Here is a 15324-nt window from a genome sequence, read left to right as displayed (position 1 = left end):
GGCGGAATCGGCCACGGCGGCGGCGGCGGCGGCGGCGGCGCGACACGGAGAGCGAGAACGCTGTGGCCAACATGCTGCTGCTGAAAGCTCGCGCGGGTGGGTGGGCGCGAGCCCGAGGTGCCCCGGGCTGCCCGCCGCGCGTCCCCACCTGCTCGGCCGAGAGCCGGCGGCTGGAGCTCTTCTGGTCGCAGCCCACTCCTGCCTCCTAGTCCTGCGCTCGCTGTGCCTTCTGCGGTCACACGAGCGGGGCTTCGGCATGGGACGAGCAGGGTCCTGTCTGCCTGTCCGCGGAGGGAGAGAGCAAGACCGCCGAGGGCAGTCAGCAAACAGCCCACCCTGCCTCGGTGGTCTTTGACAGAGGTCCAAGAAAAGGCTCCTAGAAGCGACCCGGGCGTGAACCTCCAACGAGTGGTTTTAAACCCTGTGATTTTCACATAGTTTCTGATTTCGAGGTTTGCTCTGAGGCTCTGTGGTGTTTAAAGTGGGTTATGGTGCGACCTGGTGACAGGTTAAACAAGTTAGTGATAATTCACCCTTTGAAAGATTGGTGGATACGCGGGAGAAAGGCTTGGCGATGTAGTCCCATAAAGATTCCATAAAAGCCAAACGGTAGAACTGCGCCATACGGTTTCCAAGGCTGTAAATCTTTAGGGAGGCAGACTGCCACATTTTTCTCTGGAGGAGCAGCTGGTGGGATGGAACCACCAACCTTTCCCTTAGCAGCTGATTGCTTAACCCTTGCGCCACCAGGGTCTCCTCCCGTAAAGATTACAGCCGGGAAACTCTATGGGGTAGCGCTGCTCTGTCACATGGGGTCACTGTGAGTGGGAATCGCCTGGACAGCACCCCAAAATAACAGCAATCAATATGAAATGAGCAATCGGCCCCACTCTTCCGAGAGCACCAGAGTCAAATCCTCTGCCTCAGACCACGTGTGCCCCTCTGTTGCCTCCCAGACCTGAAATTCGGGTCCCAGCCAAGGTGGTTCACTCCATCGGAGGTGGTGATTTTGGGTCATTTCCTGGAGTGATCTGGCAGCCGCTCTGTCTTTGTGCTGAAACAGGGTACACACGGGCTGTTCCCGCTGCTAGGTATTGAAGACATCCCGAAGGGAGGAGTAACCCGCACGGTTTCCCAGAGCTTCAGGCTTCACCGCTAGGCACCTGTGTGAGGACACTGGGGTTCCTGGGGCTCCGGGCTGCTCACTGAGCACCATCACAGATCCTCTTTAAATTGGGATATAGGGTAATGCCTGTGAGAGCAGAAACACTTCTGGTCTTGTTTTCTTTTTCCTTTATATGCTTCCCCCATCTCCCACTTACAAGTGAAGTGCCTTTCAGGAGGAAAGGTTTCTCGGCACTTTTGAGACCTGAGTCATGAACCTGGTACAGGAGTTCTTGAAATAACTGTGAGTGGGGAGTGGAATTCAACACTGAAGTTAGGGGTTAGGTGGAAGGCTCAGGACGAAGAAGTAGAGAACCTTCTCTTGTAAAGCATTTCTTAGATTAAGAGCTGAATGCGGATTCCTCATCCTCAGTATTCGTGTGCATTCTCTCCCCTCTTTTCTGTAGGAGAACTGAGGATGGGTGGAGAGAGAGCCAGGTCTTAGTTTTCCGTTAAAGCAGTGGAGTCCTTAACAAACATGCTTTCTTGCATCTCTGTTAGTGGAGATCTGATTCTGTCTTGTCCCTCACCCTGAACATGTTGGTCACGGAGTCACTTGTCCTCAGAGTCGTCGGGTCCAACCAGATGAAACCTGTTTTCTTTCCACTCTGCCTGCTTGCCTCACCTTCATATCTGGGTGTAATATATAAAAAGTGAATATTGTGCCAAGCCAGCTTTCCTATAATGCTACAGAGATTTGTTGGTGTGTGCTGTCAGGTCAATAGTGACTCATAAGCGACCTTGTAGGAGAGATTAGAACTGCCCCACAGGGTTTCCGAGGCTGTAATCTTTACAGAAGCAGACTGCCACATCTTTCGCTCAAGGAGCGCTGGTGGGTTCCAACCGCTGACCTTTCAGTTAGCAGCCGAGTGCTTAACCACTGCGCCACCAGGTCTCTGACAGAGATCAAACCAAACTCACTGCTGTCGAGTCGATTCGGACTCAGCGACCCTATAGGACAGGGTAGAACTGCCCCATAGGGTTCCGAGGCAGTAAATCTTTATGGAAGCAGACTGCCATACCTTTCTCCTGCAGCGCGGCTGGTGGGTTCGAACTGCTGACCTTTTAGTTAGTAGCCGAGCGCTTTAACCACTGCACCATCAGGGCTCCTTCTGGCAGAGATAAGTGCTATATAAATGCTAAATGATATGAAACCAGTATGTTTTGCCACAGATGCCCAGCACTTTGTTCCCTGAAGGATCCCGTATTAACTCATGGTTTTGTGAGCCTTGTGAGGTCCGCCTCCAGGGCGCAGTGTTTCATCCCGTGTTCAGAAAGGGACCTCGTGTTCAGTCTGGTTAATGCTTAGGGACGTTGACGAGAAGCGTCAGTAATGTGTGGCCGTATGCTGCGCGTTGACTGTAATCTCAGGCTGTTTCCCAAGTTGGTAACTGTTTGTTTGCTTTAGAAGCATGTAGCGTATTTCCCAGGAAGTGTCTTCCTGGGCACGATGTCTGTTCACGGGTAGTGCAGCTTTTAGTTTCTCTCGCTCGTGTTTAGAAAATTAACTTTTACAATGAGTGGACATAGCACAAGGGTTGTATTTGGGCCCTGGGAAGTGCACTGTTGGTTTAATATTAGTGAGTCCTGTCCTTTCCCTGGTTTTATTTCACATAGAATCAATCTCTCTCTCTCACTCTCTGTCTCTGTGTCTCTTGCTCTCTCGCTGTCTCGCTCTCTGTGTCTCTGTCTCTTTGGTCGCTGAGAGAAGACTGTTAGAAATCCTTCCCTCCTTTCAGCAGCGTTGGCAGATGCTGCTGCATTGACCTAGTCATTTGTGTGTGACTGTGCCAGGCACACTTTAAAGAAGTATGAGATGATCATATTGTTAATGAAATAAAACACAAAAATCACTGCTTTAAAAAAAAAAATTTGAATTTTTTTCCTCTGTGTAAGGCATTGGTTAAGCGACTTACAACTTTTAATCACTTTAAATGATAAGTTTACACTGTGTCTCATCACACGTCTGAGGGGACTTTGTTCTTGTTTTTGTTTGCTGTTAGGTGCCCCTGAGTCAATTCCAACTCAAGTTCTTGTTAGGTGCTGTTGAGTTGGTTCTGACTCATAGCGACCCTGTGCCCAACGGAACAAAATACTGCCCGGTCATGTGTCATCCTCCCAATCGTGTCAATCCCCAGGGGGACTTTAACCCCCTTTTATCTCTTAGAGAAATTGATAGCAGAAAGGTCGAGGGAAGAATTTGTGATATTCCCATTTACTGTGGATTTTGGTCTTAGGTCTAACAGTTCCATTCTGGTTTCAGACTGGTCCTGTTTTTGGTCAGTTGCTTTATGCCTGAAGCATAGTTAATATACCTGCTCTTATTAATGCTCTTTGCTAAGTCCCCTACCTCCCGGGATTTTTGGTTGCAAGGAGCTAACTTAGGCAAACAGGAAATTTATTGAAAGAATAGGGGTGGCTCAGAGAATGAACGCAAGAACCTAAAAACCAGGCCGGAGAAGGACAGGACAAGGGCGCGCCCATCCATTCGTTCATTCAGCGGGTATTTATGAGTAGCTGTTATGTGTCAGGCACTGTTCTAGGTGCTCGGCCTACAGCATAGACAACATGGTCGGAAATTCCCGCCGTTAGGGAGCCCCATTCTAATGTTGCCAGGTGCCGTCGAGTCGATTCTGACTCATCGCGACCCTGTGTACAACAGAACAAAACACTGCCTGGTCCTGCGCCATCTTCACAGTTGTGTTATGTTTGAGCCCATTGTTGCAGCCACTGTGTCAGTCCGTCTCATTGAGGGTCTTCGTCTTTTTCAGTGACCCTCTACTCTGCCAAGCATGAAGTCTCACCATCCTCACTTCTTTTTTTTAATTTTATTTTTTTATTGTACTTCAAGTGAAGGTTTACAGAACAAATAGTTTCTCAGGAAACAGTAGTACACATATTGTTTTATGACATTGGTTGACAACCCCACGACTTGTCAACCCTCTCCCTTCTCGACCTTTTTTTTTTTTTTTTGGTGAAAATATACATAGCCAATGATACACCATGTCAAAAATTGCTACATGCATAGTTCAGTAACATCGACTACGCTCTTCCAATTGTGCTGCTATTCTCACTTTAGATGAAGGTTTACAGAACAAAATAGTCTCCGTTAAAACAGTACACATGTTGCCCTATGACAATGGTTAACAACCTCACAACACATCAACACTATCCTTACTCAACCTTGGGTTCCCTATCACCAGCTTTCCTGACCCCTTCTGTCTTCTGGCCCTTGTCCCTGGACTGCTGTGCCTCATTAGTCCCATTTGATTTTATCATCATCCTCACTTGTAAGGAGCATTCTGGCATACTTCTTCCAAGACAGATTTGTTTGTTCTTCTGGCAGTCCATGGTATAGTCAATATTCTTTGCCAACACCATAATTCAAAGGCATCGATTCTTCTATCTTCCTTATTCATTGTCCAGCTTTCCCATGCATATGAGGCGATTGAAAACACCATGGCTTGGGTCAGGTGCACCTTAGTCCTTAAAGTGACATCTTTGGTTTATAACACTTGAAACAGATCTTTTGCAGCCGAATTGGCTAATGCATGCCTCGTTTGATTTCTCGACTGCTGCTTCCATGGGTGTTGATTGTGGATCCAAGTAAAATGAAATCCTTGACAGCCTCAATCTTTTCTCCATTTATCATGATGTTGCCTGTTGGTCCAGTTGTGAGGATTTTTGTTTTCTTTATGTTGAGGCGTTATCCATACTGAAGGCTGTGATCTTTGATCTTCATCAGTAAGTGCCTCAAGTCCTCTTCACTTTCAGCAAGCAAGATGTGTCCTCTGCATATCGCAGGTTGTTAATGAGTCTTCCTCCAATCCCGAAGCCCCGTTCTTCTTCATGTAGTCCAGCTTCTCGGATTATTTGCTCAGCATACAGACTGAATAAGTATGGTGAAAGGATGCAACTCTGGGGCACACCTTTACTGACTTTAAACCACGCTGCATCCCCTTGTCCTGTTCGAATGACTGCCTCTTGGTCTAAGTACAGGTTCCGCAGGAGCACAATTAAGTGTTCTGGAATTCCCATTCTTTGCCGTGTTATCCATAATTTGTTATGATCCACACAGTTCAATGCCTTTGCATAGTCCGCATTCTAATAGGGGGGACAAATATGTAGAAGACGTGCTGTGTTAGAGAGTGAGAAGTGCAAAGGGAAAAATGGAGCCGGACTGAGGGTTTGGGAGTGCTGGGTGGCGCGGACCGGTGCAGTTTCACATGGAGTTGGACTGGGGGCTGCTTGTTGGCAGTCAGTCTTGGTGGCCACTGCCCCTGGGACAGCAGAGTCCCCATTTCTTCTGATTTTGCCTCATTCCTTTCCAGATTCATGGTCCTGGGAGAGAGCATTTGATTGACTAGTTTGGCACTGGGATTCACAGTCCCACCAAGACCACACACAGTAGGGAAGAGGGGATCCCAAAAGGATTTGGGGTACAGGTAACAAAAGGGAAGGCTGTGTGGGCGAAGGGACAACAAAAGGTCATGGCAAGGGCGTATTTACATGCCATGCTGAACAAGCCCTGTGCCCTGGGTGCGAGGACTAGAGGGGCTGGGAGGGTGAAGAGGACAGGCACAGGGAGGGGGGCAAGAAGGAGGGGGAGACAGGAGGGGAAGGAAGAAAAGGACAGCGGCACAGGAGGACGAGGACTGGGGGGGCGAGTGCGAGAAGCCCCGAAGTTGCCCTCAAAATTCCTAGTTCAGGAGACTGAAAAATGGTCTTATTTCTAGAACTAGCTTTATAAACACTTCGACTCCAGTGGCACAGTAGCCAACATGTGTGTTTCCTTCATTGTCCTTGAGTTGTTCCCACCCCCAAGGGGTGCTTTCTGCATTTTCGTTGTGTAAGTGAACAGCCGTCGTGTTTGTCTGGACACATCCTTGTCCGCCATCCCCACCGTCTGTGTAGTGAGCCCTTCTTGCTCTCTTCTTACCGATCTCTCCATCCTTCAGGGTCCAGTTTAACTTCATCCTCTTCCGTGTAGCTTTCCCTGATTCCTCCGGCCCCCTCCGCTTTCTGCCCTCTGGGATCTACAATGTGGGGTTCCTAACACAATGTCGCTGTTGGGTCAGTCTCTAGCCAAACTGTAATCTATGTAAGGGCGGGGCTAGCTCTTATCTTTGCTTTGGATCCTTTTTAAGAGTTAGGCATATAATTGGCACTTAGTAAATAGTTGGAGATTAAGGAGGCAATTTGTTATTTTTGTTAAATTCAAGGAAAAGAAGATGAAAGTTGTGTTGAAAACTAAAGGTTTGGATTGCTATGGAGGGAATAAAGCATACTGTAAGTTTGCCTCTAGGACCTAGTGGTTAGTAAGAGTAGCTAACGTTAGCCTACATTAGGAAAAATGTGCCGTGACCAGGCAGTGTGCTGAGGCATTATCCCAGTTGGTCCTCACGGTAATCTCCTAAGGGAGGTACATGGGCTGAGGAGACCCACTAAATAGCAGTTCTCTTTGCTGCTCAGGTTCTGACCCAGTGGAGAAATAAGAGAAAAGAAGTTTTTGCTTGCAGAACCAATATATTCATCCAGTTTGCTGCCTGCCCTGGTCCAGATCGAAAAGGAAGGAGAAACAGAAAAAAATCCCCAAACTGAGAAGCCTGGAGAGATTAGCTGTCCCAGTGAGGAAATCTGGGCTGAGTGTTGCCCACCAGCCAGGTACCTCACTGCACCTCTTTGGAAAAGGAAGAGGGAGGACAAGAAGCCAGGGGTCTGCAAGAGGTGTTTCCCCACCTGTTATTATCATTCCCATTCTGTAGCTTAAGAAAATGGAGGCATGGAGAGGCTCGGTACTGCCATGGTTTGTGTGCTGGGAGCTGGGATTTAAACCCAGGCTGTCTGACTCCTGAGCCTGTACCCCTGTGGGGGTGGGCTTTGGGTCCAGCATATACTGGTGTGAACCCTGGATGTTCACCTTACAGGCTGTGTGAAACGGGACCCGTGAAAACTGCTCCGCGTCACAGTGCTGGCAGGAGAGTGAAATGGGATAAAGTGGCCCAGTGCTTGGCCCTTCTGAAGTGCTCGACATCAGTGGTGGTTGTGGCCAGGGACTTCGTCACGTCCTGGTTGTGGTCGGGGACTTCGTTACGTCCTGGTTGTGGTCGGGGACTTCGTTACGTCCTGGTTGTGGTCGGAGACTGTTATGTCCTGGTTGTGGTCGGGGACTTTGTTACGTCCTGGTTGTGGTCATGGACTTATGGATTTTGATATCTCCTGGTTATGGTCGTGGATTTTGTTATGTTCCAGAGCCACGATGAAGCAGCAAGACATGAGCTAGGTCACTAGTTTAAAAAAACAAGCATCTTGGCTCAAAACCAGCTCCCCAGGGTTTGCTCAGAGCTCACTGAAACTGAAAAACCAAACCCCGTTGCCGTCGAGTCGATTCCAACTCATAGCTCACTAGGATGGGCCATTTCAGATGCTTCCAAGTTTCTGTCCCTTTGCCTCACTTTGGTGTTAGTGTTTTTCTTTAAGAATGAGAATTTGTGCTGTTTGTTGAGCGTTTACTGCAAGCTAAGCATTGCACACTACCTAATCACGTCACATACTCTTGACTACAGCCGGTGAAGTTTTTACCCTCATTTTACCGGTGAAGGACTTGAGACTCTGGGAGGTTAAGTAAATTGCTTAGGATTCCTTCTCAAATCTACAGGGTTCCAAAGGCTGACAGATTCAAAATGATAAGTTAGTATGATAAGCTACAAGTTTACACGTGCGTTCATTCAACTTGTATTTAGTTTGCTCATCCTTTTGGAAGGTTTTTTTTTTTTTAACATTTTATTGTGCTTTAGGTGAAAGTTTACACAGCAAATTAGTTTTCCATTCAATAATTCATAACACAGATTGTTCCATGACATTAGTTGTAATCCCTGCAATGTGTCAGCACTCTCCCGGTTTCCACACTGGGTTCCCCGTTTCCATTCTTCTCCTTTCCCTGCCCCTCCCTGCCTTCTCATCTTTGCTTTTGGGCAGTTGTTGCCGTTTTGGTCTTGTAGAGTTGATTGGTCTAAGCAGCACATTCCTCACAGGCGGTATTGTTTATTTTATAGGCTAGTCTATTGTTTGGCTAAACGGTGGCCTCCGGGAGTGGCTTCAGTTCCGAGTTAGAAGGGTGTCTTAAGGCAGTGGTCTCGGGGGTTCCTCCAGTCTCAACCAGACCAGTAACTCTGGTCTTTTTTATGAATTTGAATTTTGTCTACATTTTTCACCCTTTCTAACCAGGGCTTTTATTGTGTTCCTAATCAGAATGGTTGGTAGTGGTAGCCAGGCACTATCTAGTTCTTCTGGTCTCAGGCTAGCAGAGGCTGTAGTTCATGTGGTCTGTTAGTCCTTTGGACTAATTGCTTCCTTGAGGCTTCGGTTTTCTTCACTGTTCTCTGCTTCAGATGGAAAGAGACCCATAGTTGTACCTTAGGTGGCCTCTTGCAAGCTTTTAAGACCCCAGATGCTGCTCGCCAAACTAGGATGCAGAACAGTATCTTTATGAACTATGCTATGCCCATTGACCTAGATGTCCCCCAAAGCTATGGTCTTTAGCCTTCAAGCCCCGTAGCTCAGTCACGCGAGATGTTTGGTTACGTCGAAGAAGTTTGCATAACTGTGCCCCCTGTGTGCTCTATTATGTATGTGAATATACATACAGCACATACAAATATGGATGTAGAAATATCCACAACCATAGCAATATATGCATGTGAGTGTACTCCCGTGTGTCCTCCCATACCTTTTTAGTGTACATATCCACTCACAAATTATTGTTTGTTGTTACTGTTGTTGTAGGATTGTATATTTTATAGTATTTACCATAGTTGCCCTTTATTCTTGCATACCTCTCAGTGTCTTTCCTTGGTCACGTTGTGCTGACTTCCCGCCATATCGTGTATTGCCTTTTTCTTCACAAGATTTAACACATGTCTACTATCTAGTTGGAGCCCTAGTGGCACAGTGGTTAAGAGCTTGGCTGCTAACCAAAAGGTCAGCAGTTTGAATCCACCAGCCACTCCTTGGAAACTCTGTGGGGCAGTTCTGCTCTGTCCTGTAGGGTCACAATGAGATGGAATTGACTCAATGACAATGGGTTTGGTTTTACTGTCTAGTTAATGATTCTTCCTCCTGCCTCCTCCCATCCCTGGTAACCATCAAAGACGGTTTCTTTCTGTGTGTAAACCTATTCTTGACTTTTCTGTAAAGTTTTTTTTTTCTTTTAAAAAAATTTTATTATGTTTTAGGTGAAAGTTTACAGAGCAAATTAGTTTTTCATTCAAAAATTTATACACAAATTGTTTTGTGACATTGCTTGCAATCCCCGCAATGTGTCAGCACTCTTCCCTTTCCCTTTCCACTCTGGGTTCTCCATGTCTGTTTGTCCAGCTTTCCTGTCCCTTCCTGCCTTCTCCTCTTTGCTTTTGGGCAGGTGTTGCCCATTTGGTCTCGTCGACTTGATTGAACTAAGAAGCGTGTTCCTCACGTGTGTTATTCTTTGTTTTATAGGCCTGTCTAATCTTTGACTGAAAGATGGACTTTGGGAGTGGCTTCAGTTCTGAGTTAGCAGGGTATCTGGGGCCATAGTCTCAGGGGTTCCTCCTGTCTCTGTCATACCAGTAAGCATGGTCTTTTTTTGTGAATTTGAGTTTTCTACGTTTTTCTTCTGCCCTGTCCAGGACCTGTATTTTGATCACTGTCAGAGCAGTTGGTGGTGGTAGCCAGGCACCATCTATTTATTCTGGGCTCAGGCTGATGGAGGCTGTGGTTCGTGTGGTCCATTAGTTGTTTGGACTAATATCTAATATTTTCCTTGTATCTTTGGTTTTCTTCATTCTTCTTTGCTCCGGACATGATGGGACCAATAGATGTATTTTCGATGGCCGGCCATTCACAAGCTTTTAAGACCCCAGATGCTACTCATCAAAGTAGGATGTAGACCATTTTCTTTATGACCTATGTTATGCCAATTGACCTAGATGTCCCCCGAGACCATGGTCCCCATTCCTCAGCCCCAGTAACTCAATCCCTCAAGGTGTTTGGATGTGTCTAGGAAGCTTCTATGACTTTGCCTTGTTCAAGTTTTGCTGACTTCGCCTATATTGTATGTTGTCTTTCACTTCACCGAAGTTAACACTTGTCTACTATCTAGTTAGTGATTTTTTTCCTCCCTACCCCTGCCCTCTCTTGTAGCCATCAAAGATTGTTTTTTTCAGTGTGAGAACCTTTTCCTGGGTTTTTATAATAGTGGTCTCATGAAATATTTGTCCTTTTGTGATTGACTTATTTCACTCAGCATAATGTTCTCCAGACTCATCTGTGTTGTGAGATGTTTCTCGGATTCATTATTATCCTTGAGCGTTTCATAGTATTCTGTTGTATGTGTATGTACCACAATTTGTTTATCCATTCATCCACTGATAGACACTTACGTTCTTTCCATCTTTTTGCTATTATGAATAATGCTGCAATGAACATGGGTGTGCGTATGTCTATTTGTGTGACAGCTCTTATTTCTCTAGGATATATTCCTAGGAGTAGGATTGCAGGTTCATATGGTATTGCTATTTCTACCTTTTTAAGGAAGCGCCATACCGTTTTCCACAGTGATTGTACTGTTTTACAGTCCCACCAGCAGTGTATGAGTTCTGGTCTCCCCACAACCTCACCAGCATTTGTTGTTTTGTTTTTTTGATCAGTACCATTTTCACAGGGGTGAGATGTTATCTCGTTGTAGTTTTGATTTACATCTCTCTAATGGTGTAGTGGTTAAGTGCTACGGCTGCTAACCAAAAGGTCGGCAGTTCAAATCCGCCAGGCGTTCCTTGGAAACTAGGAAACCCTGGTGGCATAGTGGTTAAGAGCTATGGTTACTAGCGAAAGGTTGGCAGTTTGAATCCACCAGGCACTCCTTGGAAACCCTTTGGGGCAGTTCCGCTCGTCCTGTAGGGTCATGAGTCGGAATTGACTCGACAGCAACGGGTCAGCAATGGGAACGGCTAATGGGAAACCCGGGTGGCATAGTGGTTAATAGCTACGGCTGCCAACCAAAAGGTCAGTAGTTCAAATCTACCAGGTGCTGCTTGGAAACCCTAAGGGGTAGTTCTACTCTGTCCTATAGGATTGCTTTGAATTGGAATCCACTTATTGGCAATGCGTTTGATTTGTTTTTTTTTTAATGGCTAATGATCAGGAGCATCTCTTCATGTTTGTTAGCCGCCTGAATGTCTTCTTTGGTAAAGTGTCTATTCATGTCCTTTGCCCATTTTTTAATTGGATTGTTTATCTTTTTGTTGTTGAGGTGTTGAAGTTTTCTATAAATTTTAGAGATTAGACCCTTGTTGGATATGTCATAGACAGAAATTTTTTCCTAGTATGTAGCTTCTCTGTTTACATTTTTGGTGAAGTCTTTTGATGAACATAAGTGTTTAATTTTTAGGAGATCTCAGTTATCTAGTTTATCTTCTGCTGTTTGTATATTTTTAGTTATGTTTGACAGTCTGTTTATGCCATAAGTTAGGGCCTCTAGCTTTGTCCCTATATTTCTTCCATGAACTTTATAGATTTAGGTTTAACATTTGGGTCTTTGATCCATTTTGAGTTAGTTTTTGTGTATCAACAATTATTTTTAAAATACTTACTATGTGCCAAAGGAGCCCTGGTGGCACAGTAGTTAAGCACTCGACTGCTAACCGAATGAACAGTGGTTTGAACCCACTAGCCGCTCTGCGGGAGAAAGATGCGATTGTCTGCTTCCATAAAGATTTACAGCCTTGGAAGTCGTATGGGTCAGTTCTACTCTGTCCTATAGGGTCACTGTGAGTCAAAATTGACTCGAGGGCAACGGGTTTCAGGTACTCTGTGCCAGCAGTGTCCTAGGTCTGATAATAGCAAATAAGTAAATAAATAAGGAATGTCATATCTGTTGATAATAATGATGTTGATAACTAAAATGATGATAGCTAACACATCATTTTAAAAAATGGCAGACACTATAGTAACTCAGTTAGTTCTCCCTACAGGCCCAAGAGATAGGGCCAGTAAATATCCCCATTTTACAGACAAGGCACGGAGAAGTTCTGACCCAGCTAGTTGTGGGTGGTGGGACCCAGGAGCGGACCCTGTCGTCTGCTCTGGAGATGGTGCTCTTCAGTGCTCCATCAGACCGCATGTCTGTTGGGATAGGAGTGCTACAGAGGTGACAGAAACAGGTGAAGGAGAAATTGTTGGGAAGGGGGTTATATTCTAGATACAGTGGTCGTGGCTGTCTTTCTATGGAGACGTATGGGAAAGAAGTCAGGAGGCATGAGGACATCTGGGGGAGGGGTCCAAGCACAGGGAGTAACGAAGGCAAAGGCCCTGAGGTGGGAGCGGCTTGCTGTGTCAGGAGACGGCTGGTGGAGTGGGGTGGACTAGACCATGCAGGGCCATGTGGGCCGTGGGCAGCACGAGACTTTATTCCTGGGGTCATGGAAGGCCATCTAGAGAGTGCCGGTGGCTGCGTCAGGGCCTCGGATACTTGGCAGATGTGCTTACTTTTTTTTTTTTCTAATTTGGTGCTATCAGAAATTTTTAAAAAGTATGAAATGGACACTTTCCTACAACCAGCAGCACAACCGAGGGACATGAGATCTATTTATTTATTTTTACTGAGGTACAGTTTGCCCACAGGCTTGTGCGCCAGAGGCCAGACAAACCCTCAGTGCTGGACAAGGCGTCACAGTCCACGCAGCTCCCTCTTGTGACCCTGCCTGAGGAAGCCCGTCCACCTCTGGGTTTTCTGCGTCAGGAGCGCTGAGACCATGTCTTTGCCAGCCCCTTCCTTCCTCTCCATGGCACTTGAGAAACGCTTAGAACGGGAGTTATTATTGGGAGGCATGAGGGACATGAGCTGTTACTAAGCAAGGCTGGATGATGGCTTTCAGATGGACAAGTAAACCCCGTTACTGGTAATTCATCAGTAGATTAGAAGCGTAATGTTCTAAAAACAGCAGCATACCTATCAGAACTAGATTTCTTCAGGGACAGAAATGCCAGGGCCAAATTTTTTCACTGTCCTATGGCTAAATGAGAACGTTGTCGTCGTTGTTAGGTGTTGTCAAGTCGGTTCCAACTCGTACAAAAGAACGAAACACTGCGTGGTTCTACACCATCCTCACAATCGTTATTATGCTTGTAACTGTTGTCGCAGCCACTGTGTCAGTCCATCTCGTTGAGAGTCTTCCTCTTTTTCCCTGACCCTCTACATTACCAAGCATGATGTCCTTCTCCGGAGACTGGTCCCTCCTGATAACACATCCAAAATACGTGAGATGAAGCCTTGCCATCCTTGCTTCCAAGGAGCACTCTGGCTATACCTCCTTGAAGACAAACTTGTTCGTTTTTATGGCAGTCAGTGGTATATTCAATATTCTACACCAACACCATAATTCAAAGGTATCAGTTTTTATTTGGTCTACCTTACTCATTGTCCAGCTTTTGCATGCATATGAGGAGATTGAAAATGTGATGATTGGGTCAGGAGCATCTTAGTCCTCAAAGTGAGACATCTTTGCTATCCACCACTGCAAAGAGGTCTTTCGCAGCAGATTTGCCCACTGAAACACATCATTTGATTTCTTGACTGCTGCTTCCATGGGCATTGATTGTGCATACAAGTAAAATGAAATCCTTGACAACTTGAGTGTTTTCTCTGTTTATCATGATGTTGCTTATTGGTCCAGTTGTAAGAATTTTTGTTTTCTCTGTGTTGAAGTGTAATCCATACTGAAGGCTATGTTCTTTGATCTTCATCAGTAAGTGCTTCAAGTCCTCTTCCCTTTCCACAAGCAAGGTTGTGTCATCTGCAAATTGTTAATGAGTCTTCTTCCAATCCTGACGCCAGTTTCTTCTTACTATAGTCCAGCTTCTTGGACTATTTGCTAAGCGTACAGATTGCACAATTTTCCTGATTTTAAACCACGCACTATCCCCTTGTTCTGTTCAAACGACTGCCTCTTGGGCTATGTAGAGGTTCCACATGAGCACAATGAAGTGTTCTAGAATTCCCATTCTTCGCAATGTTATCCATAATTTGTTATGATCCACACAGTCAAATACCTTTGCATAGTCAGTAAAGCACAGGCAAACATCTTTCTGGTACTCTCTCCTTTCAGCCAAGATCCTTCTGACATCAGCAATGCTATCCCTCGTTCCCCATCCTCTTCTGAATCCGGCTTGAATTTCTGACAGTTCCCTGTTGAAGTACTGCTGTAGCCGCTTTTGAGTTGTCTTCAGGAAAAGTTTACTTGCTTGTAATATTGATATTGTTCGATAATTTCCGCATCCTGTTGGATCACCTTTCTTTGGAACAGGCAAAAATATGGATCTCTTCCAGTCAGTGGGCCAGGTAGCTGTCTGCCGAGTTTCTTGGCATAAACAAATGAGCACCTCCCACACTGCATCCGTCTGTTGAAACATGTCTATTGGTATTCCATCAATTCCTGAATCTTTGTTTTTCACCAATGCCTTCAGTCCAGCTTGGACTTCTTCCTTCAGTACCATGGGTTCTTGATCATATGCTACCCCCTGAAATGGCTGAACGTCTCATATGCTACCTGCTGAAATGGTTGAATGTCGAGTACAGTGATTGTGTGTATTCCTTCCATCTTCTTTTGAAGTGTCCTGTGTCGTTCAATATTTTGCCCATAGAATCCTTCAGAATTACAATGCGAGGCTTGAATTTTTTCTTCATTTCTTTCAGCTTGAGAAATTCTGAGCGTGTTCTTCCTTTGTGGTTTTCTAACTCCAGGTCTTTGCACGTTTCACTATGATACTTTGTCTTTTCAAGCCACCCTTTGAAATCTCTGTTCAGCTCTTTTATTTCGTTTCTTCCATTTGCTTTATTTAGCTAGTCCACGTTCAAGAGTAAGTTTCAGAGTCTCTTCTGACATCCATTTTGATGTTTTTTTTCTTTTCTGTCTTTTTAATGACCTTGTGCTCTCTTCATGTATGATGTCCTTGATGTCATCCCGCAACTCGTCTGGTCTTTAGTCATTAGCGTTCAAGCGTCAAATCTGCTCTTGAAATGATCTCCAGATACAGATGACATATACTCAAGGTCTGTTTTGGCTCTCGTGGACTTATTTTAATTTTCTTCAGCTTCAACTTCAATTTGCATATGAGCAATTGATG

At 45.5% G+C, this 15324-nt stretch overlaps 1 protein-coding gene across 1 annotated transcript in view; it reads left to right on the top strand.

The window, feature by feature from the left end:
* The window catches only part of GRK4 (G protein-coupled receptor kinase 4), a 100003-nt gene that overhangs the window by 826 nt on the left and 83853 nt on the right, over window positions 1-15324 (top strand). Inside the window, exon 3 of the mRNA XM_012557595.2 lies at window positions 12213-12349. Within this exon, the coding sequence (XP_012413049.2) occupies window positions 12213-12349 (137 nt within the window). The remainder of the gene's footprint in view (window positions 1-12212; window positions 12350-15324) is intronic.

This window comes from Trichechus manatus, unplaced genomic scaffold (assembly GCF_000243295.1).
Source record: "Trichechus manatus latirostris isolate Lorelei unplaced genomic scaffold, TriManLat1.0 scaffold00111, whole genome shotgun sequence".
Taxonomy (NCBI): Eukaryota; Metazoa; Chordata; class Mammalia; order Sirenia; family Trichechidae; genus Trichechus; species Trichechus manatus.
Note: the sequence above shows the minus strand (reverse complement) of the source record. Positions and strands in the feature narration are given on the sequence as shown.